The sequence below is a fragment of the Ailuropoda melanoleuca genome, chromosome 5 (genome assembly GCF_002007445.2).
Source record: "Ailuropoda melanoleuca isolate Jingjing chromosome 5, ASM200744v2, whole genome shotgun sequence".
In the NCBI taxonomy this organism is placed as follows: domain Eukaryota; kingdom Metazoa; phylum Chordata; class Mammalia; order Carnivora; family Ursidae; genus Ailuropoda; species Ailuropoda melanoleuca.
Window position 1 is genome coordinate 90,648,779 of NC_048222.1, and position 22,188 is coordinate 90,670,966.

At 34.0% G+C, this 22,188-nt stretch overlaps 1 protein-coding gene across 1 annotated transcript in view; it reads left to right on the forward strand.

Annotated features, from left to right (window-relative positions):
- The window catches only part of SPOCK3 (SPARC (osteonectin), cwcv and kazal like domains proteoglycan 3), a 312,967-nt gene that overhangs the window by 41,618 nt on the left and 249,161 nt on the right, over positions 1-22,188 (forward strand). The window contains exon 2 of the mRNA XM_034661407.1: positions 7,253-7,367. Within this exon, the coding sequence (XP_034517298.1) occupies positions 7,285-7,367 (83 nt within the window). The 5' untranslated portion in view covers positions 7,253-7,284. The remainder of the gene's footprint in view (positions 1-7,252; positions 7,368-22,188) is intronic.

Sequence of the window (22,188 nt, forward strand, 5' to 3'; positions counted from 1 at the left end):
GATATTTTGATATATATTTATGACAAAATAAATTAATCCAGCAGTCACATCGAAATCTGCTAATGGTGTAGACCTCCACATTTAATGTTTGTCAAATGGGGAGACCGGAATTAGAGTGGAAGGATTTTATATAACTAAAGTAATATTAAGGTTTAAAACTAAGAAAAGTCACTCCAAAGACTTGCAGCCACATTTAATCACATTTAGCACCACAAAATTGGCTGTCAAAAGTTTAATTAACTATCAGGCATTAGCTCTATTTTCCATGCTGCTCACTTGCACAGTCTTTCATTATAACATCTGGCAAGTTTTAAAAAATTCCCTAGAAAACTACTCCTTCCTATAGTTTTACAGCATAGAGTTTTAGTGAAATGAACTGTTGTTAAGACAACCACAAAAGCATATTCAGTGCTTCATTGTTGAATCGTGAAGATTTTTCAAACATGTTTGAGTTACCGGTCACTTCATTTTATGTGGAAACACACAATTAGGCTTAAAGAGACATTTCACCAAGTGAATGCTGATGTATACTTTGATTTCACTATTTAGTGATGTAATTTTTCCAACATTTTTCCGGAATTGAAACCCAGACTTCAATGGCACATGATAAATGTTTAATTTAGTTTTTGTTTTCTTGATTTTTTCCAAATGGCCAAAGTGTTCTTTCATTACTTAAGTATACTTATGTTACCAGTTGAAATTCAAAGAGAAGAACATATTTGCTTATGTGTTTGCTATAATAGTTGGAGATAAGCATTTTACAACACAAAGTTGTGATGATAAGAAAATATAAATTGAGGGATTAAAGGTTGATTGCTTACAGACTGAAAATAGACTTATTAATTAGTGGCAACAGAGAACAAAATAACATGAAATAATATTTTTTATTGTGGCTAGAAAAAGTAATTATCAAATAAGAATTCCAGGCACAGTTAAATTATCCCTTAAAAATTAGAGGGGCACCTGGGTGGCTCAGTGGGTTAAACGTCCTGACCTTCGGCTCAGGTCATGATCCCAGAGTCCTGGGATGGAGCCCAGGGTCTGGCTCCGGACTCAGAGGGGTGTCTGCTTCTCCCTCTCCCTGCCCCTCCCCCCGCTTATGCTCTCTCTCTCTCTTTCTCTCTCTCTCTGAAATAAATAAATACAATCTTTAAAATTAAAAATGATTGGAAAATAAAGATACATTCAGAAAAATATATAAAAGGTATAGTACAAATAGCACATGCTGGAAGAATATAAAACGATATGCCTCCACACATAAAATTACACAAGAGAACCCAAAAGGAAGTGTGAATTGCAAGAAGACAGGATGGGCAAATAAGTTGGTAGATTTGATAATTTTAAATTAGCTAAGTCAATAAAAATAATGACTATTTGCAGTGGTTCGATGGTAAAGTGCGGTGTAACTCATGGAAAATGGTGTGGAAGTTGAATGGCAAAGATTTGGTGTTAACATGGTCTAAGACTTTGGTACTCTTCAGAAGGGGGAAGGTCTACTTATATGGTTATTCTCATCCAGTGATGCCAGCTGTGTGTGTAAACATCTCAAGGAAATCACTAAAAGAGATTTTATAACTTCCAAACTAACAGAAGGAAAAAGGTATTAAATAAAACATAATTGGGTGCCTGGGTGGCTCAGTCAGTTGAGCATCAGCCTTGGGCTCAGGTTGTGATCCTGGGGTCCTGGGATCAAGCCCTGCATCAGGCTCCCTGCTCGACAGGGAGCTTGCTTCTCTCTCTCCCACTCCCTCTGCTGTTCCCCTTGCTTGTGCTCTCTCACTCTCTCTCTCTCTGTCAAATAAATAAATAAAATATCTTTTTAAAAAAAGCACAAAATAAAGGGAAGGGAAAGAGTACAATTACATAAAAAAGTCACTTTTGAAACAGAAGAGATGGGTCACCTTAGATTGGGCTTATAAATCCATCTAAGAGTTCTTAAGAGCATTCTTGAAATATAAAAATTAAGAATTAAAAATAAAGGAATTCAGACAAAAGTTAACTGGGCAAATACTAATCAAAAGCAATATTAAGATGAGAAAAAGTCCACAAATGGTGGAAGTGAGGAGTTGGATGCTTATTCAATTGATTCAGATTTGGTTCTCTCAGCCTACTTAATCCAACAGACCAATGCTTGACCCTCTCAAATCCTTTTTTTTTTTTCCTCCTCCATAGGCAGCATTGTTCCCATGCCCATCTTCACACTCCGTTCCCCTAGAGTGAATGCTTATCCTTTCTCTCCTGGACATTCGTTAGTTTCCTTGTCTTGATCAAATATTATTCAAAGTATAACCAAATTTTTGTGAGTGATCTCTTTACCATAAAACCTAATTATGTCACTCCCCAAATTAAAATAATTCAATGACATGGCCTTTCTAAAAGGTAGATCTCTGAAAGGTAATAAGCTTCCATCTGCCTCCCCAGAGTTTTTTCATAATACCTGCAGGCAGCATGCATATTTTATATTTCATCGATCCTGAACTATCTGTCATTCCAGGGATAGGGCTTCCTTTTTATACTTTTATGCATTTCATACTTTCTCCTTATATGGAGTTTTCTTTCCTTTTGCTTCTTGTACATGTTTCAAAACCTACGTAAGTTTGCATTCATTCTAATTATCCCCCATTCACCACTATATGACTCCTTCAACTGTGTGTGTGAATGTATTTTCACATAGCTAAATATATATAAACAGTAAATGTGTATGCGTATAATTTCCACTTAACAACATATTCTAGTTGTTTTTCTATAGATCTCTTTTCCAATCAGAATGTTGAGTCTGCCGAGGACAGGACTCATTTCTTGTAGGATATCTGGTGCCAAAATATATGCTGAAATCCAATAACACATTTTGAAAGAAGAATGTGAATTGGGAGATCATTTAGTCCAAAAGCTTGATTTTTATAGATGAACCTATCAGGCTATACATAGAGATTACTAATTTTTACTACATTTGTCTTTGAAAAATCTGAGTCAATATTGGGAATGTTAAGTTTTAATATATTTATCAAGTTTCTAAGAAATCTTTTCTCTGGCATTGGCTTAAGTAATGTAAATGGTTCATCATTAGCCCAACTAAGAATGAAATGCAGAATTATTTAAGAGTGCTTTAGCCTAGAATCTCTGGGATTTAATCTTTTAAAAATCTGGCTTTTTTTGTGGATAAACACTGTTAAATTCCAGAAGCGAGTTTGTTCAGATTAGGAGTTCTGATCTTCCCTTTTAAAAGTTTATTTTAGTTCCTGATACTAACAATAATAGCTATTTTTGCACCTTAATGGCACCACTTTTTGCTTTTCCTTCTTTTAAGACCACCTGCATGAAATATGAATACTAATGATTTCTCTTCTGCATTGAGAATTCAGCGCCTTTCAGTCATTGTCCATGTGTGTTTTCTTGACCTGGCCTCTGCATTGCATGTCCTTACTTTTCAGTTACCCTGATGTAAGGACTCCTCTTCAAGAATTAGATCTTTTTTAACTGACGTACCTGTCTACACTCACATTTGTTTCCTGCTCTCACCTAACCTTGCTGGCTCAGGTACTTCCACCGTTAGCAGCTGGGTCAGGCTGGATATGTCCTAGCTTTCCCTGGTCTAGCAATGAGTGGGGGATTCTGGACTAAAAAACAAATATTCTGGTGAAAGTGAGGGAAATCCTATATCGCAAATGAAATGCAACAACATCACAAGTAAAAGTATAAGGCAATTGTTTGGAATTCAGGCTACCTTTTTTTTTTTTTTTGAAACAAAGCAAAACAAAAAGCAGTGTTGGTTAGGTCCCCAGGTTAGTTCACATCAAGCAAAAAGATTACAAAAGATTAAGACGAAAAAGACATGGCCAAATGAATTCAAGTGTGTTAACTGAAATCTTTCTAGAGATTGTTGTACTGGATGTGAGAAAAACTGAAATATGTTAATACAATAATACAGAATAGAATAGGAGATGTTAATTTGAAAAAAGATGGAAAGAAGAGGATAGCAACAGAGGGAGGTGATGAATTTATGCCAAACTTTTTAAAAATACGGGATTGATTCTAATCCATGGGCTTCAGCCAAGGGAAAGATGGTTGTGTTATTGTTGTGATTTCAAGAATAAAATCTCAAGCATCTGTATTTACAGTGTGTGATGTTTTATAATTTTTAAGCTGCCAACAATGTAAGTTCTACTCAAAAATACAGATGGTTAAAATCACATGCACAGAAAGTGATCTTTTCCTTATTGCAGATCCTACATATCTGATTCTTCATGTTCACTTTCTATTATATTTTCCATCTCTTGACAAATACTACTACTCTTTTATGTGATCATTTATGTAAAATTTTATGTAAAATTATATAAATTAACTTTCATGTGCTATATTTGTTCTGATAATTTCCTTATTATTATACACCAATTTTTGAGTTCTCACTACTTTTATTAAGTATATATAATGTAAGAGGTGCAATGGAACTTTAGAAAATTATCTAATGTAAGCAGTATGAAGTAAATAAAACTAGAAGAAATAAGTAAAGGTAACTATTAATGGTCTGCAGTTGGTGTGTAACTAGATTAGATTAATCATGGTAGTTTCACATGTACCATACTATTTTATTTCAAAACAAAAAGACTCCCTTTTCATAATATGTCTTAGGTTAAATATATTCACAATGAATGTAGGACATATCAATATAAGATACAATGGTAGGTATAATTACATTGTTTTTTAGACAGAATTGTTTAATTTTAGTCAATATTTAAAAGTTACATTAACAATTAAAAGTCAAAATAGGGGGCACCTGAGTGGCGCAGTTGGATAAGCATCCAACTCTTAGTTTTAGCTCAGGTCGTGATCTCGGGGTTCCTCAGATCGAGCCCTACGTAGGGCTCCATGCTCTGCATGGAGTCTACTTGAGATTCTCTCCCTCTCCCTCTTCCTCTGCCCTTCCTGCTCATGCTCTCTCTCTCTCTCTCTCACATAAATAAATAAAATTTTTTAAAAAATCAAAATAGACTAATGATTAGAAGTAGCACAAAACATTTAATGCCTTCTAAGTTATTGTAGGTCTTTCTTTTATGTTGTCTAACAAGAAGTCACAGAGGTCTAAAGTACAATAGTTCAATGAGACAGTTTTCTAGTTAGTGATAGTTCAAACTGTGATAATGAGAATGTTCTAGCAACTTGCATTTGCATGGGGAACAAAGTATATTCAAGATTTCATAGAGAATAAAATAACTAATATTGCTTATCTTAAATTTTGAAATTACTCAGAAATTAAGAGAAGCTGTAATTGATCTAATCATTGACCGTCAAAATTTTTTTCTTAGAGGAAACTTAAACATTTTTGTTCCAAATAGATACATTTGACCATTTTATAATGACATAATATGTCTACTAGTGAACATGTTATCAACTATATGTGTTAGTATTTTTAATTTTAAATCTCATAAGTATTTGAAATCTCAAATAAGAGCTTCATAGAAATATAAATTTTTGAAGAAAGAAAATGTATAGGTTTTCTACAAGATTTATTTATTTATTTTAGAGAAAGAGAGAGAGAGAGAGCATGAACAGGGGTCGGGGAAGTGTAGAGAATCTCAAGCAGACACCCATTGAGTGTGGAGCCTGACATGGGGCTCAATCACATGACCCCAAGATCATGACCTGAGCCGAAATCAAGAGTTGGATGCTCAACTGACTGAGCAACCCACGCACCCCAAAATATGTGATTTTTAATATATGCATCTATATATGTAGTTTATATCTGTATTAGATTGAATTGGTTTTATTTATTATTTATGAAAATATTAACTTTAGTTAGGCTATTGACAACACATTCATAAAGCTATATTTGATTTGTACACCAGATGTTACCTCCAGTTTACTCTAGGTTTAAGATTTGGAAAGATTGGCTCAAATCCAGATTTCATGTTCAGTGAAAAGCTCAGGGCTCTCCCCAATACTTCTTCATATTCTAAATACACAATTTTATGTCACCTTGGCTCCATTTTTCTACACACATTAGAATTTTATTTTCAGTTTCCATCTTGCATGGGTTCTTTTTCTCTCAATTGTGACATGTATCCAAAGTGGACACTCAGTGCCTTTTTCCTATTTGTGCCAACTCCCTCCCTGGCTTTCCACCCACAAAAATCACAACAAAATATCATCAAACATCGCCAATAGTGATTAGCAATAGCAGCATTATTCATAATAAACAAAAAGTAGAAACAGCCAAAATTCCCCTCAACTAGTGAATGGATAAATAAAATATGGCATATCTATACAATGGAATGATATTTAGCAATATAAAGGAATGAAGTAGTGATGCATGCTAGGACATGGTTGGACCTTGAAAACATTGCCCCAAATGAAGGAAGCCAGTCACAGAAGACCACATATTGTATAATGCCATTTCCATAAAATGTTCATAGTGGGCAAATCTGTAGAGACAGAAATTATATTACTGGGTGCTCCTATTAGAGGTTCTGAAGGACCTGAGGGAGTGGGGGTTTGAAAGGTGATAACTAAAGGGTATCATTTCTTTGAAGTGGAAAAATGTTCTAAAATTGATTATAATAACAGTTTCACAGCTATGAATATACTGAAAACTACTGAATTTTAAACATGAAAAGAATGAGTCATATGTAAGATGTATCTTATTAAAACTGTTATTTAAATTATCACCGAGAGAGGTTTTGTCTAGAGAAATGGTGGTTCAAGCATCGGGCACTATTTAAAAATGAAAATGCAATGTCTCAGTTATTACCATGGGGCATTCAGCCTGTTCCTAGTATAGCCATAGACTTTTCTTGCATATCCAAAGACTTACTAATGCCCACTAACATCTTTTGGGTTTACTCCTTTATCTCTACCTACCTGCATCTATCTAGGGAAAGCAGAAGTAGAAATTATAATTCTTCACTGACAGAAGTATTACAGTAACACACCCCAACTTCATTTCTGCACCTTTACTGCTGAGAAGACAGTAACAACTATAGAAAATTTTGGTCTTCAAGTTTCTGTTTTGTTTACACATTGTTTGATCATAGGGGTGTATTTTAGCTTCTGAATAGAATAAATAAGACTAAACTGCAGCCATCAATGAACTCTGATTTAGGCAGGTAGAAATAGAAGCATCTCTTAGAAGAGGAAGAATGTCAAGAAAATTAGAACTGAGCTGCTATGTAAATTCCTCGATCAAATTGTTTGATGAGATTAGATACCCATTGTGCAGAAACATATCTTAATATTTTCTGAACAATTTTTTTTTTAGCTTTAGATCCAGCTAAAGATCCATGCCTAAAGATGAAATGTAGTCACCATAAAGTATGCATTGCTCAAGATCCTCAGACTGCAGTCTGCATTAGTCACCGGAGGCTTACACACAGGTAAACATTATTAAATTAAATTCCACTGAATGAATAGTACTCCTTAACGTGAATAACTGCAGAGTGTAAATATTTGGCAATATCTGCTAAGCTTTTATCCAGAGTTTTATGAAACAATTTTAGAAGCTTGGTTAATACACTTATGATTCACTTGAGTTAAACATTGTAATCAATCAGAATTACTATGGATTACAGAATTTAGGCATATATTATTAAATAAAGAGGATTTTGTGAAGATTGGATTAAACTGTTATATCGGCATACTTACACTTTTTCCATTTTAAGGAATAAATACAATTTTGGTACCCTCTAAATATTCATGCTTATGCCTTTTCAAATGTCATATTTTCCCCAGGGAAGAATTGGAAACAAAGTTAAAGGGGAAAAAAATGAGAGATGTCCATAAAGAAAGATGAAAAGTCACAATATAGAAACATGGACCTAGAACCCTTGAGGACACCTTCCTTTAAGGAAGCACTCCTACTGGTGGAGTCCTTGTAGTCTGGAAGCTGACACAAAATTTCAAAAGAAGAATGGGTTTTAAATATTTTTTTAATAATGATATCACTGCTTCTGTCAGATAGGCTCTATTTCGAGAAGGATCAGTAATTTAGAAATAGCCTGTGTAGTTTCATGCTAAGTCCTAAGGATTGAAACATGCCACAACCAAAAGTGAAATCACTGGGTAACTGACTGAAGCAAGCAGGTATATTCATTCCCTTTATTACTTTTAAAAGAATTCTCTTTATGATAACCCTCTTTTTTGTGATATTGGACCTGCATTGCTCTTACATCAAATGAGCAAGGGAATTTCACTATTTGGGTGTGTTCAGAGATTAATTGCATTTTGACTTCAGTGTACATACTCTAAAGTCTATTATTCAAGCACACCAACAGAGGTTAAAAACATTAGAAAATAAAATGTAAGTAATATTTCTAGAAAATGGCAAAATTTAAATTTTGTTGACTTTTCTTATTGATATAAGAGCACATATGCATAAAGCCCTTTTTCATGTCCTGAATGGAGTAGAGGAAGAGTTTATTCCATCATAATGCCACATCTGCAGTGGCAGATTTCAAGTGCTAAGGCAAGGTAATGCAACCAAGATAAAGAGTTTAGGAATGAGTTCACTTGGGACAAAAGGATCATGGCATACCAATAGTATACTTGCAGAAGTAAGAGAGAGAGAGGAAGAATGAGGGCAACAGTTTGGGAATGTGAAGTGTAAAAGACTTCTAGAAAATAGCGCTGTTATAAAGTCAATTTACTGTAAGGAGACACAGAATGGGAGAGCGGAATCATCAGCAATATATTCCCCATTCAATCATGTCCTCTATGTTAATTTATCAAGGGATACCAAATCTTTGGGCCAGAATTTTATTTTTCTATTTATTTCCTTAGGATTTCAAAAAGCTTCTGAATTTCTTGGGCTCATATTAATCAGTCATCAAAAATTTAAGTATTAAAATGCAAATGTATGTGTGGAGGGGATGAGGAAGGGTTGATTTTTACTTGAGGAATCAATAAGAGGGTGGTGTTGAAATAAATTCTGTATAATCCCTCACCTAAATTGCAGAGACTTAGTCAATTCATTTCATATAAAAGTCAAAACTGTTTTATCACAAGTTTCAGAGACTCTGGGAAAGATTTTCATCTACACACATTTAATGCCTCATTGGGCATTTCACCCCTGACCCCCTGAACCAAGTCAAAGAACAACCAAAGACCTCATAGTTAATCTCATTCCTGGGGAAGAGACTCTTTCCTTTCCACAAGTGCTGAACACCGAAGCCAGGAGAGGTTAAAGTAATTGGCTCAAGATCACAGAGCTGGGAATTTTCAGAGCATTAATTCCAATCTATATATACTGACACCAAAGTCCATGCTTTTTACAACTGTGCTGTCTCACTGCTTCTCTAAATTATTAAAAAAAAAACACATAACCACAGGCAAAAAGAAACTTCCTTAACATAAAAAGAGCTTGAAACCAATAGCTAGACTATTTCTTAATATAAACAGGTGAAGTGTCTTGAATAGAGAACCATCGCCATTTCTGAATTTTGGTATACTAGTGGGCAGGGGTAGTGGGGGAGACTACTGTGTTTTAAGTAGGTGGATTTCCAAGTGTTTTATATATAGTATTTAGCCCTGTTCTATTTATGATAGACAGTATTTTAAAATTTGCACTCAATACACACTATATTCAATAAATAAATAACTAGTTTCCAAAGAATTGATTTTAAGATTAATATTTGATATGCTTTATTTGCTTTGAGGATGTCAGTACATAGTGAATGTTTATACAACACTCAGGGAAGGAGAGTTTTGCCAAGCAGTTTGATCAATAAAGGTGGCTAATGTAAATAAAGCAGGTCTTAAATCTGGGGATTGTGGGTGTGATATGGGGATGGGGTACAGAAAACAAGGAAAGCAGTTTAATTAATCAAGTCCAGCTTCTTACATAGTTTAGATTAGAAATTACTACTGTTTTTGTTTAAAGAACCAGCTTATTATTATTTTTTCTTTTCTTGATCTCATAAAAGAGAAAATGGAATTTTCTGTTTGCTTCTGTAGGGAGAATCTTATTTTTCAAAGAGGTTTTCCTAATTCCCCCATGTCTCCCAGACTGGATGACACATCCATTTTTCCATTACCTTAGAACCCTAAACTCATTTTGAAATACTCATTACATTTGTAATAAATTGTCTAACATAAATCTCCTTCAAATGACAGGAAGTTTCATGAAGGCAGTGTCTGTGTCTATTACTACTTTATACTCAACTTGACCTATTGGCTAGTATATATATTTTTTGAAGAATGTATTAAAGTAGCTTTTATTTTTGAATGCTTAGAGAAGAAAATTGAGTAGTTTGATCAATTGAACTAGATAATCTAAGTCTGAAGTTTTTTTTTTTTTTTTTTCTGTGTGCCTTGTGCTTATTGGTTGAAGATAGAGTGAAAAAGACATAGGAGTCAATCAACAAATATCTTTAAATAAATTTATTGAGAAAGAAGGGTTCAAGATGGCAGTGTAGGAAAATCCTGAACTTACCCCCTTCATGGACACAACAAATTTACAACTATATATGGAATAATTTCCTCTGAAAAAGACCTAAAAACTGAATGAACAGAGCCTCTACAACGAAGGAGAAAAGGGTACATTAGGAAAAAACAAACACACACACACACACACACACACACACAAAACAGGAACAGCAATGCATAATCAGGATGGATCTCAAAAATATGGAACTTTTCCCTAAGAAGTGAAGAATCTACGCTCTATGTCAGGCATCCCAACCCCTAGATCCTTCACAGGACAGATAAGTGTCCCAAATGCCTTGCTTTGAAACCAATGAGAATTAATCCAGGAAAACCATCGAACTGTAAAGAATAAAGAACATGCTCTTCAGGGGCTTGTGCACAGACTCACTTGCCCTGGGATCTATCACAAAATCAACAGTTTGCAAAGTACCTAGAACATACGTGAAGGAGATGTAATTACCTAAAACATCTGGTGGAAAGACAATAACTTGTTGGGACTCTCTCTGAGGAAACAGCATTGTCCAGTAGCCATTTTTGCAATCTCATTGCAAATGCAGGCACTGGTGGATACCATCTTAGAACTCTTCCTCCAACCTGTTAGCGCCAGAGTGTATGCCCTCCTGAGGGCCCCACCAACTCTTATGCTGCAGCCACACATCACATATGGGCTTGAATGAGAGCCATGCCCACCCCTGTGCCACACAGCCACACGCTACAAGTGGGGCAGGTGAGATCCCTGCCCACTCCCATCCTGTAGCTACAGCCTCACAACAGCAGGTGGATGCACACAGCTTACACAGGGGATGCTTCTGGCTGCCGGGGAGGATAGCACTTCCGAGCCCTATATCATCTCCTACATTAGGATATCTCCTACATTAGCCCACTCCTTTAAGATGAGAAGAGGTAGCTGATTTGTCCACTACATAGAAACAAACACAGAGAGTCAGGCAAAATGAGGAAAGAGAAGACTTTTCCAAACAAGCAGACAAGACAAAACCCCAGCAAAAGACCTTAATGAAACAGAAATAAGAATTTACCTGATAAAGAGTTTGAAGTAATGTCATAAATATGCTCCCTGAATTCAGGAGAAAAATGGATGAACACAGTGAGAACTTCAACAAAGAGATAGAAAATATTAGAAAGTGCCAAATAAAAAAATATATATAAAGCTGAAGAATACAATAACTAAACTAAAAAATTACGCTTTAGTGGCTCAATCCTTGAGACTGGATGAAGCAGAAGGATAGATCAATGAGCTGGAAAACAAATCAATAGCACTCACCCAGAGAGAGCAGCAAAAGAAAAAAAGAATGAAAAAAAAAAGTGAAGCCATTTTAAAAGACCTTTGAGAAAGAATTAAGCAAGATAACATTTGCATTATAGGGGTATAAAAAAGGGAAGAAAGAGAAAAGTCTAAAAAACTTATTTGAAGAAACGATGGCAGAAAACTTCCCTAATCCAGGAAAGAAAACAGACATACAGGTCCCAGAAACCCAGAGAGTTCTAAACAAGATGAACACAAAGAGATCCACACTGAGACACATTATAGTTAAAATGTAAAAGTTAAAGAAAAAAAAAATCTTAAAGAGCAAGAGAAAAACAACGTGTTACATAAAAGGGAAACCTATAACACTATCAGAAAATTTTCAACATAAAATTTGCTTGCTAGAGGGAGTGGCAGATACATTCAAAGTACTGAAAAGGAAAAAAAAAAAGCAACAGCAAAAAAAAAAACCTTTCAGCCAAGAATTCTTTACCCTGTAAGGTTATCATTCATAATAGAAGGGGAGAGTGAGAGTTTTCCAGACAAGCAAAAAGTGAAGAAGTTCATCACAACTAAATCAGCCTTATAAGAAATGTTAAAGGGACTTCCGTGAGCAGAAAAGAAACGGCCCTAGTTAATCACAAGAAAACATATGAAAGTAAAGTATCTCACTGGAAAAGGTAAATATATAGCAATGACAGTGAATCAATCAATTATAAGACAAGTATGAAAGTTAAAGACAAAAGTAGTAAAATTGACTAAAACTACATTGATTAGTTAAGGGACGTATAATATAAAAAGATCAACTTAGGGGCACCTGGGTGGCTCAGTTTGTTGGACATCTGACTTTGGCTCCGGTCATGATCTTGGAGTCCTGGGATCAAGCCCTACATTGGGCTGTCTGCTCAGTAGGGAATCTGCTTCTCCCTCTTGCTTTCTCTTGCTCTCACTCTCTCTCTCAAATAAATAAAAATAAATAAATAAATAAATAAATAAATAAATAATAAAATCTGTAAAAACAGATCAATTTAACCACCTGTTACATACATAGGATGTTATATGTGAAACTCATAGTAACCACAAAGCAAAAACTTACAGTAAAATACAAAATAAAATGATAGGGGAATCTAAACATAACACTGAAGAAAATCACCAAACCACAAAGGAAGAGACAAGAGAAAAAGAAACAGACAGCTAGAAAACAATTAGCAAAATGGCAATAAGTGCATACCTATCAATAATTGTTATAAATCTAAATGGACTAAATTCTGCAAAGACATAGAGTGGCTGAATGGATAAAACACATAACCCATCTATTATGCTGTCTATAAGAGACTAACTCAATTTTTTTTTAAGTTTATTTATTTATTTACTTGTTTATTTAGTTATTTAATCTCAATACCCAATGTGGGGCTCAAACTCATGATCCCAAGATCAAGAGTCACATGCCCTTCCAACTGAGCCAGATGCTCCAAGACTCACTTTAGAAGTAGGGTCACACACAGACTGAAAGAGGAGGGATGGAAAAAGATATTCCATGCAAAAGGAAACAGAAAATTGATGTAGCTATACTCATATCGGAGAAAATAGACTGAAATAAAGACTCAAATAATGAAAAGGGCAGTACATGATGATAAAGAAGATAATCCAACAAGAAGATATAACAATTTTAAATATCTATGCACTTAACATAGGAACACCTGAATATATAAAGCAAATATTAATGTACCTAAAGGGGGAAATTGATGGCAACACAATAATAGTAGGAAATGTTAACATCAGAATTATATCATTGTATATATTATTCAGACAAAAAATCAGTAAGGAAACATCAGACCTAAATGACACATTAGACCAGATGGACTTAATATATACAGAACATCCCATCCAAAAGCAGCAGAATATACACTGTTCTCAAGTGTACATGAAATATTCTCCAGTATAGATAGTATTATGGAACACAAAATAATTCCCAATAAATTCAAGAAGGTTGAAATGATATCAAGTATCTTTTCTAATTACAGTGGTGTGAAACCTAAAATCAATTACAAATTGAAAACTGGAAAAAAAACATAAAAATGTGGAGATTAAATAATGTGCTGTTGAACAACCAATGGGTCATTGAATAAATTAAAGGAGAAATAAAAAAAAAACCTAGTGAAAAATGAAACAAAAATAAGACATACCAAAATCTATGGGATGCAGCAAATGTGGTTCTAAAAGGGAAGTTCATAGCAATAAAGGCTTACTTCAAGAAAAAAAAAAAAGAAAAAGAAAAAATCTCAAGTAAAAAAATCTAACTTTACACTTAAAGGAACTAGAAAAAGAGCAAATGAAGCCCAAAGTTAATAAAAGTGATGAAATAATAAGTTTTAGGGTAGAAATAAGTAAAATAGAGAGTAAAAAGACAATAGTAAAGATCAGTAAACTAAGAACTGGCTCTTTGAAAAGATAAACAAAAGTGATAAAACATTAGCTAGACTGAGAAAAAAAAAGACAGATGGTTCAAATAAATCAAATCAGAAATAAAAGAATAAGTTAAGTTGATACTATAGAAATACAAAGGATCATAAAAAAATATTACACATCTATATCAACAAATTGGACAACCAAGATGAAATAGACAAATTTCTAAAAACACACTATCATCCATGACTGATTTATGAAGAAATAGGAAATCTGAACAAACTAAATTCTAGTGATATTGAATTAGTAATAAAAGATCTCCCAAGAAAAGAAAGTCCAGGACCAAATGGTTTCACTAGTGAATTCTGTCAAACATTCAAAAATTTAATACCTTTTCTTCTCAAACTCGTCCAAACAATTGAAAAGAAAGAATACTCCCAAGCTCATTTTATGAGACTAGCCTTACCCTAATTTCAATGTCAGAGGACAGTGCATACACACACACAGACACACACACACACACACACAAGAAAGCTAATATCTGTCATGAACATAGATGCAAAAATCCTCAACAAAATATTAGCAAACCAAATTCAACAATACCTTAATTCCCCACAATCAAGTGGGATTTATTCCTGGGTTGCGAGGATGGCTCAACATCCACAAATTAATCAACATAATACACCACATTAGCAAAAAGAAGGATAAAAATCATATGATCATCTGATGAAATGCAGAAAAAATCGGCAACAATCAACATTCATTTATTTTAAAAACTTTCAATAAAATGGATATATAGAGGAAATGTACCTAAACTTAATAAAGGCTATATATGACAAACCCACAACTTACATGGTGAGTTACAATGGTGAAAAACTGAAAGTCTTTCCCTAAGATCAGTAATAAGACAAGGATTCTCATTCATTCAACTACTTTCATTCAACATGGTACTGGAAGTCCTAGTCATAGCAATAAGATAAGAAAAGAAGTAAAAACCATCCAAATTAGAAGGAAATAAATGAAACCATCACTATCTGCAAATGATATATAATACTATATACATAAAACTCTGAAGTTTTTACCAAGAAAATCTGTGGAGCTAATAAACAAATTCAGTAAAGTTGCAGGATACAAAATCAATATACAGAAATTTGTTGCATTTCTATACATTATAACAAACTATCAGAAAGAGAAATTAAGAAAACAGTCCCATTTAAAATTGCATTGAAAGGAATAAAATACCTAGGTATGAATTAAATCAAGGAGGTGAAAGACCTCTACTCCGAAAACTCTAAGAAAGTTGCAAAGATGCAAAAAAAAAAAAAAAAAAGGGGGGGGGAAGATGTCTTGTGCTCATTGACTGGAAGAATTACATTTGTTAAATAGCTCATATTACATAAAGCAATCTACAGATTCAATGAAATCCTTATGAAAATTGCACAGAAATATAAAAAATAATTCTAAAATTTACATGGCACCACCAAAAAATCTTGAGAAAGAAGAACAAAACTGGAGGTATTATGCTCCCTGATTTCAAAAATACTACAAAGCTATAGTAATCAAAACAGTATTATATGGACTCACAAATCAATGGAACAGAATTGGGAGCCCAGAAATAAACTCATACATGTATGAACAATTAATTTACAATGAAGGAGTCAAGAACATAAAACAAAGAATGGATAGTGTCTTTGATAAGCGGTGCTGAGAAAACCGGACAGCCACATTCAAAAGAATGAAACTAGATGACTGTCTTATACCATACACAAAAATCAACTCAAAATAGATGACAACTTGAATGTAAGAAATGAAATCATAAAATTCCCAGAAGAAAACATGGTAAGAAGGTCCTTGACATTGATCTTATCAGTTTGTGGATCTGACTCCAAGGGCAGGGGAAACAAAAGAAAAAATAAAGAAATGGGACTACATCAAACTGAAAAGCTTCTGGACAGCAAAGGAAATCATCATCAAAATGAAAAGGCAATCTACTGAATGGAAGAAGACATTTGCAAGTCATTTATCCAATAAGGGATTAATGTGCAAAATATATAAAAGTCTCATATAAGTAAACAATAAAAAAACTTCAAAATGGGCAGAGGAACTGAATAGACATTTTTCTGAGGAAGACATACAGGTGGCCAATAGACACATGATAACATTTTCATAATCACTAATTATTAGGGAAATGCAAATTAAAATCACAATATCACTTCACACCTGTCAGAAGGACTATTATCAAAAACACAAGAAATAACAGGTGTTGGACAGAATATGGAGAAAAGAGAACCCTTATACATTGATGGTGGGAATGTAAATGTTGCAGCCTCTAGGAAAACAGTATGGAAAATCTTGAAATAATTAAGAATGTATGGAAATTCTTCAAATAATTAAGAATAGATCTACTATATGATCAATCCATCCCACTTCTGGGTATTTATCTGAAGAGCACTAATTTGGAAAGATGGTTGGATGTCCATTTTCACTGCAACATAATTTACAATAGCCCAGATATGGAAACAACCTAAGAATCCTCTGATGGATAAACGGATAAAGAGGATGTGATAACACATGCACACACACACACACACACACACACACACACACACACACACACACTGGAATACTATTCAGCCATAAAGATGAATGAAATCTTGCCATTTGCAATAGCCTGGGTGGAACCTAAGGGTATTATGCTAAGTGAAATAAATCAGATGCTGTAAGACAAATATTGTATGATTCACTCATATACGGAATCTAAAAGAATGAAACAAATAAATAAACAAAATAACACAAAAACAAACTCATAGGTACAGAGAACAGACTGATGATTACCTAATGGGTAAAGGGGGTGTATTGGTGATGGGTGGTAACTAGACTTTTGGGGATGTTCACTTTATAGCACATACAGATATCAAAGTATAATTTTTTATACCTGAAAATTATATGATGTTATCTACCAAATTTACCTCAATAAAAATAAATGTATTGATTGAATAAACAAATAATTGCCAACAAAAAAAAATGAGAGGAGGATATAAAGATAGAGGGAGAGATGAGTTCCTAACAATTGGTTTTAGGAAACTAGTAGACCCTTGCCTTAGATTTGTAATGATTGAAACAACCGCTAGTGTTTTAATTAACAGTACCTGTCTTTGAAATCAGAGGAATAGACTGATCGGGAAGCTCGTGATGTGTTTTACACTAGCTTTGAACACTATTGCCAAAATGGAGACAGATGTAAACTCTCTGAATGACATGCTCAAAATCACACGTTTGGCCGTTTGTCTCCTAATGACTTTTTCTGTGAAGAATTGGCCTCGAGCAAGCGTGGTACCTGCGTGGTTGTGCTGGTTTTCCGTTAGCATTATCATCACCAATTAAGACAAAATATTTTTATGAGCAATGAGAAAAACTTAAACTGTATCATGTTTTCTAAAATTTAGATGTTTAATATAAAATATATGATGGGCTTGCCAGGCTTTGAAAATGACCTACTTTATATTGTTATCGTGGGGAAGAGCTCTGGAGATGCTTACAGCTGAGAGTTTTTGTTTCATTGTTTTTGTACATTGTGAGCAAGAAGCCTAGTGTTTTATGCTCCCTTTGCTGCCTGTGCAGCTGCAGATAATTAACACTATTTCTAGATCCATGTTTCAGGCACCAATCGATGGATGCTGCTGATATTAAAAAAAAAAAAAAGTTTTGGCATAGCACAACAGAGTAAGGTTGAAGAAGTTATTGTAGGACAAAACTAGCTATGTTAATTTCTGCTTCATTTACACCAAAGGTTGAGAAAGAATCAATAAGGAAATGCTTTGGGCCTTGTAATAAAGCATTATGTAAAAGAATGATGAAACTAATTTAAAATGCTATTTATTAAAAATAGATATCAAAAGAATGTGAGTCCTGCAACTCCTCTATTTAAATAATGCACTTTTAGAATTCATTATTTTAATGGCAATTTTTTAAAGAAGGTCTGAATTTCTTCATATAATTATTAAATGTATGATTGTGGTATTTGTATTTCCATTGCTGTAATGTTGAAATATTTATGATGGAAAGATTCAATCACAGGGCTTACTTTATAGCAGAGTCTCAAAAGTATTTGTTTAATGAAATTGAACTCATAACTATTTTAAAATAATGCTCCTTGTACTTATGTTAAGATTTAGCCTGCATGGTGTATGAATGCACTGGTATTGTCCTTAAGGAGAATGAAATCCAGCATTTACTGCACACTTAATATGTGCAAAGTTTTTTACTAATGCCTTAAATTTATATATTTTTACAACACTCCAAAAGTTTTATACTAAAGACTATTATGCCCAGTTTATAGAAATGAAAACTGAAGCTCAAAATTCTGGGTATTCTGCTTGAGATTAGTTATACAGAAAGATGGTAGGTAGATTAAAGGGGCAGATTTAGGTTTGGAGATCAAGTTTATGTTTTATATCTATCCATTCCTTTTTTATAATTATACATTAATTATGTTTATGAACAGATAATTGTTTATATGTTTATGAACTGATGTTTATATAACCTTTTTAGTTCCTAACTGTCCATAGATCTTTTAGTTATTATATAGTATAGAGAGGTTTTGCAACACTTTTTAAAAAATAGACTTCATTTTTTAGATCATTTTTGGGTTTGCAGCAAAAGTTACAGAAAACTTCCATATACCCTCTGTCCCCACATATGCATAACCTCCTCCATTACCAACAAGTCCCACCAGGATGGTACACTTGTTATATTTGATAAATCTGCTTTTACACGTCACTATCATCCAAAGTCCATAGTTTACATTATTTTAATTGCTTTTAAATACAGGTTATAGTATTTTAGATAGTGAATTAGTTTAACTCTTTTTTTTTTTAAGATTTTTTTATTTATTCAACAGAGATAGAGACAGCCAGCGAGAGAGGGAACAGCATGGGGAGTGGGAGAGGAAGAAGCAGGCTCATAGCAGAGGAGCCTGATGTGGGGCTCGATCCCATAATGCCGGGATCACACCCTGAGCCGAAGGCAGACGCCCAACTGCTGTGCCACCCAGGTGCCCCTAGTTTAACTCTTTAAAAAACAGACAATACCTGAAGTTAATCATGTTTCATTTATTTCTTTAACCTTTCTTATATGTGTATATATACATATATATATGTATATATACACATATACACAATGCTTACATACATATGCATAACTAATTTATTTTTTAAAAGATTTTATTTATTTATTTGACAGAGATAGATACAGCCAGCGAGAGAAGGAACACAAGCAGGGGGAGTGGGAGAGGAAGAAGCAGGCTCATAGCCTGCTCACAAAAACAAAGGGAGATAGATAGTACAATTATCATCTCTATTTTATAAACAAGAAAACTGAGTCTTGGGGAGTTTAATATGCTCGAAATCATTTTGCTACCAAGAGATGGAGACAAACTTCAAAGCCAGCCAGTCATTTCAAATTACATACTAGTAACATCATGCTAAAAGCCTCTTCAGAAATGGAATATTTGCCAGAACAAAGGAATAAATGGACAGAACATTTCCCTAGGAAAAAATCTCAGACAATAGCAAAAGTCTATGATTATAAAATATATAACTCATTTAGAAAAAAAACAGTAGTAACTAACCCTTACACATTGCCTACTATGGATCAGGCACTGCTAAAATTGTTTTTGTATATTAACTCATCTATCATTAAATTAACATCATCAGAAAATACCATTTTTCTCATCCCTACTTTACAGAGAACTGAAGCACAGAGAATTGAATTAACTTGCTCAAGATCACACAGCTAGCAGAGTGCGGCTAGACTGTGAAGTCAGGCAGTCCAGCCCTGGCCTCTGTGTTCTGTTACATCACTCCACACAATGAATTGCCTACTGTGCTAAGACTGCAGTGTGCCACCAGGAGAAGGCCACAGAGAATGCTGTAAAGCTACCAGGGTCTGGGTATAAGGCACTATACCAGGGATTTTGGACTTTAATCAACAAGCCCTGATTTTCAACAAGAGTGGAGACAGTATGATAGTAATGATAAGATGTGCTGTGCATTAAAAATATAGTCAGTGTTGTTTTATTTTTATATTTGAGAAACACACTTTGTTTTTGCAAAAATTAAAGACAATTTGTGTAAAGCCCTTTGCACAATGTAAGCACTCAATAAGCATTAATTATTGAGAAATTTCTATCCAGCTTTCTCCCACACATCTCCTAGCACAAGGTAGAATTAAGTTCTCCTTTATCATTGTCCCCACAGCACATGAAAACACTCTTATCTACCTGTATTATATTAATTTGTTTATATACTTAATAGCTTAAGGTCGAGCTGCAGTTGACACAGTATTTAAAAAAAAAAAAAGGTGACATCTGACATGACTACTGGAGATGAAATTTCAGGTTACTCTGTTTTTCAGGTAAAAGAAGTTATATGATTTTGCCAGTTGAGAATGGAGAGAATGGGAGCAATGTGTCATATTTGTGTTGGGGGAAAATGTGAGGGACAGATACTTTAGGAAAATAGCAAGAAAGCAAACATACCTTTGCTCTCCTGGAGGTTATTAAAGTGCTATATTTTGAACAAATTTACTTCCTTTCATGATTTTCTAGTTAATATCATTTACCACTGCCCATATCCTTATGCCTAGAAAAGAGGGGCTTCAGACCAAATAGACCACAATATATGAGAAGTATTCATCTGTACTAAATGCCTCCTCTAATACTGTCATTTACAATTGGCTATAGATAAGTGTTTTCCTGTCTTTTCCGATAGCTCTTATTTCCCGGTGTGCCCGAACACTTGTACACTTCTGCTTAGCTTAGCTTCTTTTTGTGTTTGGAGGAAGGAAATGCTGCATCTGAGTGGAGATTTTTTAGGCCTCTTCCCATACATACTGGCTTTGAAGTTTCTAAACATTTTAATTAATATACTTATGTGTATACTTCTCAGTCTCCTGATACCTAGATTTCATCTGTGAGAACAGGGTTTGAATTATGCTGGTTAATAGAGAAGGGCAATATGAGCAGCCAACCGCAAGAAACCTACACTATAATGACACAGGGGATAGATAAAAACTCAGTTGATTGCATACTATGAACGTTCATTCACAAGTAAGCCATTTTCTCGGCCATCCAGTTCTTGCTTCATGAATGTCTGTTATGCGGGGAAGACAGTAAGAGAAAAAATGCAACAAAGAGGATTCAAATATTGCTTAATGAAACATGGTTTCCAAAATAAACAAGAGGATAGTGACCTTGGAAGAAAGGAAAACCTGGATAATTTATGAAGAAGGTAACTTTTAAAGAGTTAGTTTAGATAGAACTTAATGTCTCCTATGCCAGCGTCTTTAAATGCTGAAGACTGAAGTCCTCAGGTTCAAAGTCCAATTACAATCCTTAGATTTCTGATTTATAGAAAGAGAACTAATTACATAGGCTAAATATATGCTTTTTATGTTAAAAGAATATCCCATCCTTTGTCTCTAAGGAGGTTAAAACTAATTGCCTATTAAGAGCAATGATTATTCTTGCTTTTCTAAATATAAATCTGTTTCTATAGTTATAATTTACTATTCTGAAGGGACTGAGAAAAACCATGATCATTTATTAGCTAGAAGTGAAAAGGTAGGAAAATATTATATAAAGATGCTATATATGTTATCAATTTTTAGTGTTTTCTTTATTTTTAAAATCTAAAATCTTACAAAAATAACATGTGGATAAGAGAACAACTTCATATGATAGAAAAGGGAGTGCATATTGTATTCCTTCCTTCATGGGCCACTCAGTTACACTCCCACTATTGCACAAATTTTCTACATGCACACATTCATACAAACATAATTATCTCCTAATGGGAGTATTTTATGCATGTTGTTATGCTTTGTTTTATTTTCTTTAGTTTTCTTCATGTTTGCAATTCAGCATATGGCCTTTAAATGGCCATAAAGATACCCATTACATATATGTACCATAATTTATTTAAACAATGTCTCATTAATAAACATTAAGGTTATTTCTAGTTTTTCGTCTTAAACTGTTATTTACAACACTCTTGAGCATGCATCTTTGCATATGTTTGTGTGTATATTTTTGCCATAAATTCCTA